Source organism: Diaporthe citri (assembly GCF_014595645.1).
Source record: "Diaporthe citri strain NFHF-8-4 chromosome Unknown scaffold_21, whole genome shotgun sequence".
Lineage (NCBI taxonomy): Eukaryota > Fungi > Ascomycota > Sordariomycetes > Diaporthales > Diaporthaceae > Diaporthe > Diaporthe citri.
In genome coordinates, this window is record NW_025064866.1 from 132,458 (window position 1) to 149,690 (window position 17,233).

General features: G+C 58.2%; 2 protein-coding genes across 2 annotated transcripts; both read left to right on the top strand.

The window, feature by feature from the left end:
- Positions 1–7,317: 7,317 nt before the first annotated feature.
- INS49_007515 (uncharacterized protein) lies at positions 7,318–11,285 on the top strand (the record flags this gene model as incomplete). The annotated part of the gene is made up of 6 exons (XM_043168278.1): positions 7,318–7,647; positions 7,862–7,953; positions 10,031–10,820; positions 10,897–10,977; positions 11,038–11,155; positions 11,257–11,285. The coding sequence occupies 6 exons, from the start codon at positions 7,318–7,320 to the stop codon at positions 11,283–11,285; spliced, it is 1,440 nt and encodes a 479-aa protein (XP_043016864.1).
- Positions 11,286–14,985: 3,700 nt separating this feature from the next.
- Positions 14,986–16,467, top strand: INS49_007516 (uncharacterized protein; the record flags this gene model as incomplete). Its single annotated transcript, XM_043168279.1, has 4 exons — positions 14,986–15,100; positions 15,174–15,190; positions 15,262–15,613; positions 15,689–16,467. 4 exons carry the CDS (start codon positions 14,986–14,988, stop codon positions 16,465–16,467), a joined length of 1,263 nt encoding a protein of 420 aa, XP_043016865.1.
- Between the last annotated feature and the right edge of the window lie 766 nt (positions 16,468–17,233).

Here is a 17,233-nt window from a genome sequence, read left to right on the forward strand (position 1 = left end):
CACCTCCGACGCTTACGAGCTCTTGATCAGTTGTGGCCGGCGGAGCAGCTGTCAGTGAGGGCTTGCCGACCGGCAGAGGCCTTTGTTCCGGCGGTGGTAGACACCGCAGGTCCTCAAACGCCGCTTGTCGAGGAGACTGACAGCTCTGCAACAGGCGCAGTTTCAGCGCCGGGGTCGCCGTTGGATGACGAGGGTGGAGGTCGGTCAAGCACCAGAGACGTCGGCAGACAGGCATCTGCATAACAAGCGCTTAGTCTTGTCGTCTGAGCATCGCCAAGGATGATTGGGACGGTTAGGCTGCTTGGGATGGATGTTCGACCCGGCCATCCAACGGTCGGCCGTGAGGCTGATGACAACAGGTGTGTACTCTCACGAAACGACGGGCTCCTCGAGGATGGCGAGGCCGTCCAATTGCGGCGAGGGCGCGTGTCGAGCGTGTCGAGCGTGTCGAGCATGCCGACGGGCCCGAGCGAGAGATGGAGAGAGCTCGAGTGCGGCGTGTGGAGCCCGCGAATCAGGGCGGGCAACCGTTGAGCACAGGTTAGCGCAGCACGCGTTGGCGTCTTGTCCAATTCGTCCGAACTCGAGACGGGGATGGCGAGCTGAGGGGTTGCATGAAGATGTGCATCATGGACAGTGGTCAGTCCCGTCTCGTTCTATTCGAGTCTGCTGTCGATGTTTCGGTTCAGCCGCGCGTTTCGATTCGATGTTGAGCATGTTTGGGATTTGCGCTTCTGCTGATGATGTCGTCGGGCGTCGGACGGGAAGCTTACGTGGGTAGGTTGATCAGCCTCCCCAGTTACGGTGCGTCCTGCCTGAGCCGTCGTTTATGCGAAACAACTGCCCGCTTGGGTTGTGTTTTGAGTCTTCCTTGTCGTGGTTGAACGTCATCCGGTCTTGAGTAGGTCGTGATCGCTTGCTCACCCAGAGGTCCTTCCTACACCAACACGCTGCAAACTATGCCAATTGACTCGCATTACAGCCGGTCCGAACGAACGACGCCCATGTTTAGAAGTGGGAGCTCCGTCTTGTGCGGCATACCGATCTCATCACCACGCACCCTTTCTGCATCACCACAGGGCCTCGGTGACCACCCTCTATGGCAGGGTGAAGCCACGTCGCCACCTCGAGACGTCCAAGCTGATTGATGTCAATGCTGGTCTTCTGTCTTTGTGAGGTGGCATTATCTACTCACAAGGCCGGAGTCGTGGCATGACGCTCCGGGGATGTCAAGCGGGCAGATGTTCAAGCGAACATTTCAGGACGACGTCTTCACGACAGTCCGTAAGTCTAGCCAGACAAGCACCGCGCACTGAGTGCTTGGTTATCTCGGAATCGGTGTCTCTGTCGTGTCGGGAGACCTCGCCGCCCGTGGATGCAAGGCATGGATGAATTTGTGCAGTCTTGCTCTGTTTCTCGCCGGTATCGACCAACGTGGGTTCTTGCGCCGACGACTTCTGGTGGGAGGACACGACTTGTATCGTCTTCGGCGCATGGCACTGCCGCCGGGAACGTGTGGAAGAAAAGAGGTCGGCTTGCCCTGGTCCTTGTGTTGGACAGTGGGCGGAGGACAGGTCAGTTTGCTTTGAATGTCGTGGTGAGCAGCCATTCTAAGTGGCACAGGATCGGCCATGGCGAAGTCGAGCCGGAGTTTCTACGGCGCAGCTGCTGGGAGTGACCGCCGGTGGCTGTTGCATTTCGTCCGTTCGCCGTGGTTCCGCAGAGGCCGCGGCCCCATCCTCAACGCTACCTGGTGAGGTGCAAATGCCACAGTGTCATGCACACTGTTGGGAACCTCGACTTTTTACCCATCTGCCTTGGGTCGTGGAGGAAAGCATTTCGCGGGCGGTCGATATCTCGCGAGGCTGTGTCCACTCGACAGATCCAGCTAGCTGCGAAGGATAGTTGTGCCTACACTGATTCCATTGTACATGGCAGGCCGGGATTGCACTTTAAACGATGCAAGTCTACTACGCTGCCGTAACCATTGCCTTTACCATCCAAACATCTGGAACCTCACGACAGGGGAGGCGCCGACGGTTCACACAAGGTACTGTTCAGGCCCCAGCTCCCTGGGGAGTGGCGGAACCTGTATGGGGGTCAGCCAGACGGCACGGCTGGCTGGTCTGGGCCACCACTGAGCTGCCCAGTGGGTGTTTGAACTTCAAGCTGCCAGGGAGAATCGGGGATTGAATACAAGCTGCTTTCGAGGTCTGCCGGCACGAATGAAGTGCTGTCGGTCCTCAACTCGCAGATGACGGCCTCCTCCGTTCCAATCTCCGGACCAAGGAGCTCCACACGGACCGGGAGACCGGGGCTCTGGCGAAGTTGGGACCGGCCGGTGCTCTCGGCACTGCTTCTTGTTGCGGTTCAAGTCGGGCTCGCCTTCACGGGTGGTCTGAGATACTTCTGCACAAAACATGGTTGCATTGTCTCGATGCATTGTCTCTACATGTCCCCGGTCTAGAGACTTCGACGGAGAGAGACTTCGATGTATTGAAGCATGTCGGTGTGAAGCTCAAAGAATCGATCAGGCTCCTGTAGCGGATCAAGATCGACTGCAATGTGGACCAGTCTTGGTTCGCAAGCACATATGGTAACAGATCTCCAGCCTGGCTCGTCGGTTAGTCCACCAGTTGAGTCTGTTGTGTGGCGGCGTGGCTCGAGGCGCGACATGAGGCCCGAACTTCGCCCTCGGACATCTATGACAGCCGCCGCCGCACTGGCCTCGGTTTTTGATCCAACGAGATTGTTCATTTATTGGCTCGTCCGCCAGGGCGGGTTTCGAAATTAGGCCCTGCAGGCAAGATGCAATTCACCGGGTGTTGCTCTGTCCTCAGACTTTTGGGTTTCGCTGATAAAAGTCAATTTCACCTCTCCTCTGCAGGGCCCTCCCGTCCGCTCCTTATGGCAGACAATTTGCAGGATGCGGCGGGTGGCATAACCGCCGTTATACGCGCAAGCACGATTCGTGGGACGGCCATGCGCCGTAAGTCTTGAGTGTCGTGATTGACTGTTAGACCAAAGTGGAATATCAGGATCTGGTGGTGATATCGGAGCCTGACTGAAACGAAACAGATGCGAGGGTATTGGATTGTGAGACGACAATCCGTGCTAAACTGGTGGTCCGAATCCTGTTCGTCGGTGTGCGTAGATGCGCAAGATTGCGAGGCGGCACTCTCCCGTGGCGGCATTCAGGCAAAGGATGAGGCCAGTCAATCCGACCCTGAAGGTTCGCCTAGACTGAACAATAGTGCCATTTCGTAGAGCCTAGGTCGGCAGTCGACATGAGCGTGCTGCGATCCCGGTGCTGCAATTGCTCGGTGGCCCATGTTGGCAGGGGGTCCTGCTCAGCAACAGCTGTCTTGCATAGCAAGCAACCGAATTGACACCTAGCTGTGAAGCTACTGGTCGAACGAGGACCCCTACAGATCCCTATAGATAGTGAGTAGCTCGTCTGTAGCCGGCTCGAGCCAACGAGCGAGTGAGCGCTCAGGTTGGATTAGTAGTCTTCCTAGGTCAGACTGAACAACGGTTTTTGATGTGGATGAGTTTCTGGTAGGAACAGGCAGGCAGACGGCCTGTACACATACAAGTACAGTAGACAGTACTTGTGGTCGGGGCTTACGAAAGTGCTTGCCAGGATGCCTCGCCAACATCAACTGACGACGGCTGCGACCAGCACGTTGTCGGCTGTGGCGTCGAGCTCCACACGGTGCAGCGGGACGGGTTAGGGCCTGACGGCGCTCTGCGTGCTGGACGTGGGACCCTGGTGAGCCTCGGGCAACCTGACGGTGACCTCAAGCGGATGTACCGACCCCAGTGCGTGCCGTGAGCCGTGCTCGATGGGGAGAGAGGGAGCTAGCAGACTGTTTGGCCCCCACAGCAGAAGAAGCCCGTGTCCAATCCCAGCTCTCCCAGAGTAAAGTTTCTAGTCTCCCGATCCGAGAACGTCTCCGCGGATTGTGCAGACAAGGACGGCGTGAAGACCATGGATGCCGTAATTGCCCTGCCCTGCCTTGTTGTCGGGAAGAGGGCGGCTGGGCCGGATGGTCGACCTTGATTCAACCATTTGCGAACCGTCCACTCCATGGTGGGCCACGGGCGGTGGATGGACACCGTCCAGACAAGGAATTCTGTATGTGACCCAGCCACCACATCATGACCACCGCCACCCGACTGATGTCTGCTCCCCGGAGGCTGGCGCGGAAGAGAACAGATTGGAATCAACTGGTTCACTGGGTGGTCGATTGGTTGGTTGGGTGGTTGGCAGCCTGACGAGGAACTCGGTCTGAAAAATCGAGTCGTTGGATATGAGCGACCGGTCCCCAAGGTTCATGACCTGTTATGGATCAGGAGAGAAGTAGACAAGAGAATATCAGTACTGTACCTGTCTTGCGTATTTCGTGACGAGGAAGCTCTCCAAGACGGCGCCTGCCTAAAAATGTAGATGTAGGGGCGAACGGCAACAGCACTTACACATGGTATCTAGGTACTTATCTAGGTAGGTTTCGACATGGTATGGTACGGCACAACGCCTGGCATCCTGCCCGTTGGATTTCCACATCCGGGGCTAGCGGGGACTGAGGTATGCTTTCCTTTCTAATTGTACAACCAGCAGTCCCAGACTACTGGTAGGTACTAGATCCAGACCCGACGAAAGCAAACGGACGAACGTATTCGCACCAAGCAGTAAGAAACATCAAAACACTGGAATGTCAAAACGGGGGCACAGGGCTGCTGGAGGCAGTGTGGCAGTATTGACTAGCTGCCCAGGTGGTACCGGGTACGTACCTGGTAGACATGGTGGGGAAGATGCTGCATACGTACCTGCCATGATGCCCGTACCCAGCTGGGGCAGGTCAGCTGGAGCTGCTGAATTGACCAGCACTTCAGCTGCAAAGCCCATGTGTGGAAGGAAGGTGCTTCCGCATCCAGTAGACACATGGTAACATGGTGAAGGCTGTATCATCAAGCCACCTGGGTACCTAGAACGAATGGTACAGGCGTCTGGTCAAGATACGGTACAGTTCAATTGAAGAATTTATCCCACGGTTCAGAAACCCGGTACATGCGGGACTGCCGTTGCTGTACATTTGCACTACTTGGCTACCTCCACGACAGGATGAAGGAGCTGTGCGATTTAGATGATTTGCGACCTGGCAGCCTGGTGACCTCACAATGCAATCCTGACCCTGGCCCTGACCCTGACCCTGACCCTGACCCTTAGTCAGTACATAGCTACAACGCAACGCTCGAGCCACTATGTGCTCCTTGTCCTGTCAGGCTTACCTGTACGAGAGATTTGGAGATTGAGATAGCCTAGAGAGAGCGAGGAAGGAGGACGAGGGAAAAAACCATCCCTCCCCGCCTCCTGCAGAAAGGAAAGGAAGCTACCCTGCTTGTTCCTGTCCCTGTCGTGGGCCTTGCCGTAACCTACGGAGCCCAGCCTCTCTTTCCCACCTCCGTCATCATTAGCCCTTCCGTCCAGTTTGGTCGATTAGTCAGCCGATCTAAAACGTCTCGGCCGATAGACTGTCTACTTGGGTACACGCTGCGGATTGCCCACAAAGTACCTGCGACAAACTCGACCATATCCTGTCCACCGGACTACACACTACACACTACAAACTACACACTACAGTCGACCACCCCCTACACAGCTGCATCGCGGCCGTCAAGTGCCAGGATTCAGTACCTAGACAAGAAAGGATACATGCACGTAAGTCCAACAACCATCCACTTGGTCATTTAACCCATTCACCATTCACCACCATTTCACCCGTCCACGTTCACCCTTGCCTCCGACGTCGTGGTCGTGTCTGGCGCCTGGCGTCTGTGCCATCGTCCGGCGCGTCAACCGCCTCCCATTCTCTCCCTTTCGCTGCCTACTGCGTCTTGCCTGGCTCCTGGCTCCTGGCTCCTGGCTCCTGGCTCCTGGCTCCTGGCATCTGCAGAGCCGCATCTGCCATGTACCGAGTACATCTCTACAAGGCCCAGCAACGACAGCCAGCATCGGGATTGATATGGCCACCCGACATAACCATGGAACACGATGCTCCCTGGACTTGGACTTGGACCACGACAATGACCACGACCATGGTCATGCTGTGCCTGCTTCAGCCTTTGTGTGGCCCTCCCCGTTGACAGCCGCCCACCATCAAACAACAACACATGCACCTACTCCTCAGAAACCTCTTAAGATGGTCTGAGCCTGCCCCCCTTCCCTCCATCGGGAGAGAAGAGAGCCTTTGCTGCTCGCCTCAATGGGCGGACACATAGCAAACCCTCGTCTCGTTGCGCCTCGGGGCCAACACCAACATGCCGCAACAGCCCGGCAGCAGCCCGGCAGCAGCCAACAGCCGCCAACAGCCGCTGCACGCCCCGTATCAGGTCACCAGTGCCTTCAAGACAGACCAGTGCAAACGGCGGCATTTGAGCTCCAGCACCGGTCGTCATCGCCCTCATTTGATTCGACGCCGAAAACTTTGGGGGCCAACGCCGCGCAGAAACGCACCCGAGCTAAGCTCTTGTGACACCACCAACACCACACTGATCTATGGCTGTGCCCTGCCCTGCCCGGCCCGCACCTGTTTTGTTCCTCCCTGTCAACAAGACCAAAATAAGGCGGGAAAAATCACCACACATGCGTCTTCACGGCACCGGGTCCTGCTTCAAGAGTACTCAAACTACAAATAACTCTTCTACACGGCACGGCTCGGCACGTCACGTCACAACACGACTCAACGCAGACCTTTTCTCCCTATCATCTTGCCGATCGGCCTGTCTCTCGCTTTTTTTCTGCCGTCTGCCTTTTCCGCCGCCGCCGCCGCCTCCCCACCCCCCGGCCTTGCCAGAGTCAGCCGGAGCCAACCATCACCGGTTATTCCCCACAAAAAAGTCTGCCGTCGCCACTTTTTTCTTTTCTCTCGAGGAAATTCTGTCTTCTATTTCCGTTCTGCCCGCCCACTGAACCGAGTCCTGCCGCCTGACCTGCAGCTGCGCTCAATCCCAACCCGTGTCTGGAACAGGGCTATGCAACCGAGCAGGGCGCCCTGTTCCTGTGAGTTGGGGGTGGTGTTTGCGGTGAGACGGAGAGGACGTGGTTGAGACTCTGAAGCGGTTGGGTGAGAGAAGAGAAAAGGAAACGAAAGAAAACAACAGACAGGACACAGACATACCGACCTGAGGAGGACTGGGTGAATCGGATACAACCGACCATACCGTACCGTACCGTACCGTACCGTACTGTACCCCGGCCAGTATTGCCAGATACTACATTACACCTGCAAATTGGATCGTCCTCGTCTGCGCCTCATGCAGACGCAGGTGCCACCAATACCCATGGCGTCGTATGCTAGCTTCCCACCTGCGCGCATGCCGCAGAACCCCCAGCAGCCAGCGGCAGCAGCACAGGCTGCAGCACAGGGGGGCCAGCAGCAGCAGCAGCAGCAGCAGCAGCAGCAGCATCATCAGCACCACCAAACCGGGGCCCAGCTGGGCGCGGACCACGTCGCGCAGGCCGTCGGATTCCCTGGGCCTGGCGGCCATTTCAATCTCAATCACGACCCCGATGCCGCCGATCTGGGAGTGCTGGTTGAATACATGGCTAACCCGTCCTTTCTTCCGTCCTCAGGGTCGCAACAAGTACTTCGCCCTCTCATCACCCCAATTTGCACACTGCCTCACTCCCTCTGCGCTCGATTGCCCATTCTCTTCTCTTATCCCCCGAATCCTCTCTTCTCTCCTGTTCTCTCACTCGCTCACACCTGCGCTCTCGCTGTGCGCGCATCTGGCAATTGGCGGCACCGCGTGCGTACACTTTGCTGACAGTTTGCGCGACGCGCATCGACAAATTTAGAAGATGCAGCAGTGGCACATTGGCCCCGTGCCGGGTAACTACGCCCAGGCGTACCAACCGGGCAACTCCACCAACCACCCAGATGGTTTCAAGTGAGTGACTACCCGCCTCTCTTGTACCTCGCTCGTATCGAGCGCACCCCCTCCAGCAGAGCACCGCCCAGAATGTCATTCATTCCCCAAGGTCCCAACCACCCCTCCTCTCCTCCCCTTCCCCCCCGGTCCCCAGTCGCCTTCAGAGCTCGATTCGCGAGGGAAAGCCAAGCTCCAGCTCCAGCTCTCTCCAGCTCCATTGCATGTGCCTGTGCTTGTGCCCCCTACCGCGCCGGCTCGTATTCCACATGTTACTTCTTTTTTTTCTTTTCCTTCTCATTCGTCGCGCCATGCGCCTGCTTCTTCGCCCAAGGCTGGCTGGCAGTCCGCCATGCAGTTCCGGGCACGGTCGAGTTTCTCTTCTCGTTTCTCAGTTGGGCTACCGGCGTCGACCAGGTCAGACCAGGGTCAGACCAGGACCTGTCAATGGCTCGAGGACCCTATCAAGTCCGAACAAGGAGCAATCACAGTTTGGGCGTCTGACGGGCTCAGCTCAAAAGTTTGCTTGCCCGCTTGCCGGCTGAATTTGGTCCTGTCGAGTCCACAACGGCCGTCCCCCCTGCCAGTTGGGACTGAGGCTTGCGCAATGGAACCCCGAGGGGGAACCTGGAGAGGGAACCTGCTCAGTGGCTTGCCCACAGGTCCCGGGTACTTCGGGAGGGTCTCTCAGGCTGACCGCCTGCCGTGTCTGCCCTAGTGGGCTGCCCTGCCCCATGCTCCTGCCCTGTCCTGTCGCTGTGTCCTGCCCGCGTCCCGTCTGATCTGAGATATGTACCCCATGTACCCCGTCACATATCTTGTTTGTCCCGGTCCCGATCCCTCCTCTCCTTCCTCTCACTTCCCTTCCTCCCTCCCTCGTTGCCGTCATCAACCTCGACGCCTGCCTTACTCCTCTCCCTCCCCCCCCTCGCCCCTCCCAGACGCCGTCACCAAACAAGCATGGGCATCACATCAGACCCTGGGCGACGTTGGAAAGCACTCATCACCGTATAAAGCCTCGACCAAGGAAGAAGAAGCTGCTCCTTCCCCGTCGCCCCGCTGCTGTTGCTGTTGCCGCAGACGGGACATAGTCAGGGTCACCAGGCGCCACGAGCTGTCAGGTATCGATCAGTATTGGGAGTCTGTCGGTACCGGGACTGGCTCCAGTTACATACACACATACAGTGCTGGAGGCGTTGGGACCACCGGAACCTTCCCATTGTCGGGATAGTCCCCACAGGTCCAAAATCCAGTTCCAGTTCCAGCTCCAGCTCCAGCCCAGGCCCAGCTCCCCCCGCCGGTGAACGAGCCCAGCTCGCGCCCAAGCTCCCTGCTCCCTGCTCCCAGCCTCCCCCCTTCCACCACCACCCCCCCCCCCAAAAAATAACCAGCCTAGAGCTGTTTGTTCCCGCGTTCGCGCCTGCTCCACCATTCCACACACACACACACGGTCCCGGCCGACCCACGGGTTCCCAAGCTCCAAGGTCGAAGCTGAGGCGGCGGTTGCCCTGCGTGCTGCTTGCTTGCTGCTGAGGCCCCCCCCCCTTCCACGCAACAACCCTGTGTACCGATCCGACCAGGACTCTCCGATTCTTGACTCTGCATCTACATCTACATCCACATCTACTTCCACTACTCTGCCTCTACCTCCACATCTTGTCTCGCTACTTTCTGCCAAATACATACTGCTCTGGCCCCCTGGAACCCCCTTCTTGATACCTCACCTCGACTAGCAATTGCTGTCGGTCTATTGTTCACGTCATCCTCCGCGTCCTCGCGTCTGTCTGTCTCTTGCCCTACACGCACCACGCACGCAGGCACGCAGGCCCATACAACTCACCTAATCTGTTTGCCATCTTCCGCGCCTTGCGTTTGCCTGCTTTGTTTCGTGCGCTCGACGCGACGTCCCCACCCTCGGGGCCCTTCCTCGTCTCGACCTCCCTGACTGCGACTACCCATCCTCGTCTCGTCAAGCCTCCTCAATGAAGAAGCAGCGAGGCGACCTCCAGCCGTCATGGCCTCCCCAACCCCAACAAGCGATGCCGATGCAGACGCAGCAACAGTCGCCTTTTGCTAACACGCCTGCTTGGGGATATAGCGCCCAACATCAGTATGCCCAGCCCGACATGAACCGTCGCAACGATTCCATGGACTACAGGACATATCAGACCCAACCACACGCTCAGGCCCAACACGCCCAGGCCCAGGCCCAGGCCCAAGCTCAGGCCCAACACCACCAGCAACAGCATCACCCGAGCGCGATCCAGCCGCCGATTCCCGTGTCGCAGCACACTGCTCAGCAACAACACGTGCCACAGCACGTCCAGCATCCTCAACACGTCCAGCAACACCCTCAGCAGCAGCAACAGCAGCAGCACGCGCAGCATCTCGCGCAGCAGTCCCAGCAGGGGTCGCCGGCCCAACAGCACGTCCAGCAACAACATGTCCAGCCACAGCACGTCCAGCCGCAACATGTCCAGCACGCGCCGCAGTCGACTTCTGTCCAACCCCAGCAGGTCCACCAGCAGCCCCCGCAGCAGCCGACCCCCCAGCCGGCCCCGGCCCCGGCCCCGGCCTCCAGAGGTCGCAAGCGCGCCGCACCATCGGCCGCTGCGCCCACCCCGACTGCCCCGGTGACGGCCCCTCCACAGCCTGTCCAGACCCCCGTTCAGCAGGCCCCCCAGATCGCGACGCCCGTCCCCGTGCCCACGCCTCCGGCCCCGATAGCTGCTCCAACCCAGCCTGCCACCCCTGTCGACAACGCCCAGCCCGCCGCGCAGGCCCCTCCGGCCAAAAAGAGCCGGACGAATACACCGTGGACGCCGGCGGAGGAGCTGCGCCTGAAACAGATGAGGGATTCCGGTTCTAGCTGGGCCGAGATTGCCAAGGTATGCCCTTGAAGACCGGGCTGGAAACGCGTTAGCCGTGGGAGCCAAAGCTGACTGTTCCCCCCCCCCCCCGCAGACATTCCCAGCAAGAACCGAGGGTAGTGTCAAGAAACACTGGTACAAGGATATGCATTACGCAGAGTTTGCCGAGGACGAGGTACGCGGCGCGGGCGCTCCGGTGACAGCCTTCTCAGCATACTGACTTTGAACCTTGCAGAGCGCGGCGTTGATGAGTGCGATCAAGGAGTATGAGAACAACAAGTGGAAGGTAATCGGACAGAAGGTTGGCAAGCCCGCAAAGGCATGCGAGCAGTATGCCAAGGAACATTTTCCAGGTAAGCAAGCACCCGCCGGGCAGAGCCCCACGCAGCTCAATTTTCCCAACCTGCGACCCCGTTCTGGGCAGTGGCACGAGATTGACACGACCTGCTCGCAGATCTCTTCAACCCTGCGAAGCGTGGCTAGGAGCCGTCGTCATCATCACCAACAGTGGCGAAGAATCGCAAGAAGGCTGAAAAGAGATCTACACCCATCAACGCGGACCCGCAGCCGGACCCGAATGCACAACCTCCTCCTCCACCCCCTCTACCTGTCTTTTCAAGTCCGTACAGCCAGGGCCCACCCAGCAGCGTGCCTCCGGGCTAGGGTCCCAAGCCTTGACGCTCGGAGTCGGCCAGTCAACATCAAACCCCTTCGACGAGGGACCCGGACCGGGGCATATAGCCACTCTGATGGTGAGGGCGTTGTTTCACCAGGCCCCAGAAACCCGGCCGGCCGGCCAGGCGCGCTGTGCATCAACGGGCTCTGGGCCTTCTGACCGTTCTAGACACTAAACCATGGCACGTGCCTTCCTGGGACCATGAGCTGACTGGTGGGCGCTCGGGAAACGTCGACGCAAAACACGTGACGCTATGCTCCTCTAATGCCTCGACGACTTGTGTGTGTGTTTGTTGTGTGTGCAGGCTGGGCTCTTTCTTCTTTTTCTTTCTTCTTCTTTTCTCGGCGTCGGCTCCACGGGCGAGGTTTCCTTGTTACGACTGGTCCTTGGTCTTTGGTCAACATCATAGCCCATCTTTTTTTGGGAACAGAATCTATATGCAGCTATTCTCGGACATATTTGAAGCAATTCGTGGTCGGCACGGCAAGGCGCGTGGATGCTACAGACTTACACACCCGCACACTCAACCCACTGACACTCATCATTTCCGCACACGACCTATTCACGGACGACTTTTTTCATCCTGCGGTGCGCGCGGTCACAGGAATAAGATGGCCCGTGGCGTCGTAGGTCTCAAGGAGCAGGAGGGAGGAGGCAGGGGGAATGATGACGGACGGATGACTTGGTGCGATTTGTTGGTCCCAAGGCAGATGATCTCAAGGGAAGTGGTAATTCTTACCCGGCGACAGATGGATGGCTCCTGTTTGCTGGGCGGCGACGAGGGAGGGTGACAAGGACTGAATTTTTATTGATGTCGAGTAGGGGACCTGGCTGCGGGGAGATTGTGATGACTGGCTTATTCTTCCGAGGGAGGACGAGGTGGTGGCCATTTTGATGAAGGGAATCGTTATACCCCCCACCAATATACTGCTTTAAATTCCTCTGGCAATGTCTTGTGTTGGGCATGGTTGTCAGTAAGTGTTTGGTGATCCGACGTGGGTCGCACGTGACGGGAGATGCAGCCATCCTGGAGGTGAGTCCGGTCACCCGGATGCAGCAGGCCAGTGGATAGATACTCTGAAGTACGGAAATCGTAGGTACATGTGTACTATCCAAGACCCGTGGCATAGACAGGCGGATACATTGCGCGTGGACCGTCTTTGTACCAGAGTGCACTTGGTACAGGCTCCACCGGGGTACTAGGTACAGGTAGGCAGGTGTGTGGGCTGGTGAACTGCCGGAGACGGCCGGGGTTGCCTCCCAAGCTTTGGGTATTGGGATGGGAGGAGGTACATGACTATATTTTGAGTATTCCATTCAGTCTACGTACACGCACATGTACTGGTATATACTGTAAACTAAGCGTTGACGATAAGCGGTATCTTTACACACTTCCTTCTTCTTGGCCAACACGGTGCATGCCTTGTCCTTGTTGACCACGATGATGTATGGCTTGGTACCTACATGTCGTAGGCAAGTACAGCAAGTAGCCAGTCAGTCTACAGCACAGCACAGCACAGCACAGCACAGCACAGCACAGCACAGTCGACTGGCTCGGACCTGGTTGGTGCCCACGGCCCGGTTGTGTGGGACGGGACAAGCTTGGCCGGGGATGGGGGAGCTATGGCCAGGGCAGGCCAGGGCAGGCCAAGCCGGGTGGATGGCCGAGATGCCATGGACAAGCAGGGTGAGGCAGTTTGATATTTTTGTTCCGATGCACGTCTCGACACTGACGGAACCGGCCTGTCGGCCTGTCGAGTGAGGTCCATAGTTCAGACCCGGGCAAAGCACGCGTTGCCTGCTTGCATGCGGACCCTGTTTCTCCGCATGCAAGCGTTTATTTATTGTCTACCTGGTATATCGCTGTGTGCAGCCATGTTGTGTACTTTCAAGTGACGAGTGTACCGTCGCGTGTATGCATTTCACACTGCAGTAGAAGAAATACGCTGCGGTACGCCCGATTGTACTTGTGCGGTACGGTTCAGGTTGCGAGGGTCGGTCACTGTGGAGAAGATGATAAGATATAGGTGCCGCGTGTATATTGTGGTACGGCGTCGGGCCAGGATGCTGACATGGACATGGATGGCAGAGATTGAGACGGAAATGAGAGTGATGATGGGTAGACCCCAGGAGACGGGCAAGCCAGCAGACGAAAGCATTCGAACGGCCAATGTGACACTGATTGGTCGATTGTTTGTGGGCAGACAGCCTCTCGTGTGTCATGTGTCTTGGGCCGTGGCGTGCCGTGTCGTGTCGTGTCGTCAAAGCTTCAGGTGCTGGCAAAACAAGCTCAGCAAGGTTTCGGCTGTGGGTGATCATTGAGGCGGGGAAAGAAGGCAATTGAGTTTCCCGACACGACAGTTGACTTTCTCGAGAGAACACCTGCAGGCGTGCGGTTGAAACGATGGATTCCGATTCCGAAGGTAAACCATCTGGTGTCAGATATGCTCTCTGAACGCACAGATGCATGCAACTTTTTTTCCTTGCTTCGTTTCTTTAACAACATGTACGTACAGTCGTCAGCCAGTCGATCGGTCAGTGGCCCACACCACACCCTCCTTCCTCCCTTCCCACCCCCCTTCTCCGTATCCCTACATGGCATGGCCTCGGTGTGCTTTTGCTCGATCGAGTTAAGCTCCCTTTCGTATCGAGCTCCAGGTGGAGTTGGCTCGTCGATCCCCGATCCTCGATTCTCCACCCTCCACCCTCCACCGTCCGTCGCGCTCCACTCCTTTTCTGGGGGAGGCTGCCTGTGATTTGACAGGACTGGCTGTTCGGCCCAGGGGGACACCCCTTTGTGGATCAAGAAATGGGCGCGCATGGATGGGCAGATGGGTGGATGGCTTGCCTGCTTGCCTTGCTGACTGACTGACTGACTGAGAGAGAGAGAGAGAGAGAGAAATGCTCTTCTGTTTTTCCATTCCTCGTCCCTCCGCGTACAGGTTTGCCGTCTCCCTTCGTTGACACTCGTGCCATCTCGCCCTCATCCCCATAACTTGCCCTTGCCCTCTCCCTCTCCCTCACTCTCGTTATTACGGCTCGTTGCACGGAGTGTGTTAATTGGCTTTGTTGGTGATTTTTCCCCGGAGCAGTCGGCCAGTCATCTATCTACAGTAGTGGACCAGACCGTTCTCAACCTCGACCCGCCCACTGACCCAAAGCCTCCGGCATCGTCACCCGCCCGAGTCGTCTCGCTCGTCTTTCGTTCCTCGCAACTCGTTTTAATCGCGGCGGCCCCCATCACTCGCTCCTCTGACTCTGCGTCTGGATTCTAGCCTGTAGCTGTAGCTTAAGCTGGGAGCAGAGTGTGCCTTTCCACACCGGCGACACCAACAGGCAGTCGCACCTTGACCCTGCACCTGCACCTGCACCTGCAACTGCAGACCTACTACTACTGCTGCTGCTCCTGCACCACGCCACATCACGCCTAAGACTCGACGCGACTTTCCACACGCACTCTCTGTCTCTCTCGCCAATCACCCCGCCCGCTGCAGACATATTCCAACCATGCTGCCGTCACTTCTTCTCCCTGTAGGATCCGCAGTCCTCGCTGCCTCCTCCGTCCTCGCCGCCAAGTGTGGCAGGGGCAGTTCCTGCTCCGAGGATGAGCCCTGCTGCTCGCGTGAGTGACACCAACGTCTGTCTCTTTGTGTACCCATGGATGCACGCGCTGACACAAGCCCGGTGGCGTGCAGAGTATGGCGAGAGTGTGGTGTGGGCGCATACTGCCTCGGCGGCTGCGACCCTCGCTTCTCCTTCAGCCTCGACAGCTGCGTGCCCGAGCCCGTCTGCGAGTCCCGCAGCCTGTCCATGGACTCGCTCGACCGCGTCCAGTCCATCGAGAAGTACCTCGGCGACCCCTCCGAGGCCGACTGGGTCTCGTCCGGCGACCCCCTCGTCTACAAGGACAACGTCCTGCTGACGATGCCCGCCTACAAGGCCGGCACCGTCCTGGCCTCCACCGTCTACATGTGGTACGGCAACGTCAAGGCCCGCATGAAGTCGTCGCGCGGCAACGGCGTCGTCTCCGCCTTCATCCTGCTGTCCGACGTCAAGGACGAGATCGACTTCGAGTTCATCGGCGCCGACCTCGAGACGGTCCAGACAAACTACTACTACCAGGCCAACCCCGTCTGTAAGTGGCCGTTGCAGTGCCAGCAGCAGAAGCAGCCTGCAAGCCGCCAATAACAATGCTGACAACTCCTTGCAGGGACAAACTCAAAGAACATCACAGACCTCTCCGACACGTACCAGAACTTCCACGACTACGAGATCCAGTGGACCCCGGACCAGGTCGTCTGGCTCGTCGACGGCAAGGTCGGCCGCACCCTCAAGAAGTCCGACACCTGGAACGCCACCACCAACCAGTGGGACTTCCCCCAGACGCCCGCCCGTGTCCAGCTCTCCATCTGGCCCGGTGGTAACTCCACCAACTCCGAGTACACCATCGAGTGGGCCGGCGGCGAGATCGACTGGAACTCCGAGGACATCCGCAACTACGGCTACGACTTTGCCACCTTCAGCGAGGTCTCCATCGAGTGCTTCAACGCCACCTCCGCCCCAGGCACCAACAAGGGCAAGGGATACTACTACTCCGACGCCGCCGGCACAAACAACACCGTCGTCGACGGCGACAAGCCCACCGTCCTGGCAAGCCTGATGGGCACCGGCACCGACATGGAGGCCGGCGCTAGCTCCGCCTCGGCCAGCAGCTCCGCCGCCTCCGCCAACTCGGTGCCCGGCGGCACCAGCGGCAGCGGCGTCGGAAACGTCGTCGGCGGCGACGGGAGCGGGTCCGGTGACTCGAGCTCGGGCGGGAGCTCCACCTCCAGCAGTGCCGACTGCGCCGCCACCGGCTTCACCGTCGACTGCAATAACGACTCTGGCAGCGGCAGCAGCAGCAGCGGAGCCGTGGGCGGCAACGACAAGGTGTTTGGGGCCAGCGCCTTTGCGGCCATTGTCGCCTTTGTCTTCCTGGCCTGGCTGTAGACGTGCGCGTCTCCGTGCGGCGGGGCACGACACGACGCTCACGACTGCCAATTAATTCTTTTTTCTCACGCCCATCATTCCCGACCATGACGCAACGCAGCCCCTTCCCAGCCTTTTTTTCTTCTTCTCTTTTATAATACCTTTTCGTGTACCGGAGTTTCCGCTTTCTTCGATATATCGGTTTTTAGTCTACCAGCATTGCGGCCCGGATACCTCTCCTCCAGGGCGCATTCACTTCTCAAAAGACCAATAGGGCGAAGTGGGGGCTAGGGGCATGGCATCTGCCAGCAGTAATGGAAGAGAGCATTTCGATTTAATGCTGCTACACGTCTGGGAACAGGAGGCACCCAGGAGACAGAAAACGCGGGAGTAATGGCCCACGATTGGCCGACCGCTCCTTTTGAACGAGATCAAGGGAATGGAGCAGACTATGCACAAGTAGAGGGAGCCCCTCCGAGGGCCGTGCTGTACATAGAGAGGAGGAGCACGTCGAGAAGGTTTCAAGACCCTTGTCAATGAGCGGCTTTGACTTGAATACTAGTCTCGGTCACGGCATTTTTCCCCCAGGCATTCATTATGTGGTCTCTGGTCTCTGCAAACCCAGCCGTAAACCTAGCACAAGTCTCCCAGAGGGGTCCAATTCGCGGCTGGACTTGGCCGGCACGGGAGCTGGATGGGGTCTGTCTTCCATTGCCGTCATGCCTGATCTCGTCGCTTTCCCAGGTCGTGTCCTGAACCTGGGTCACCGTGATCCCTTGCGTTGGGT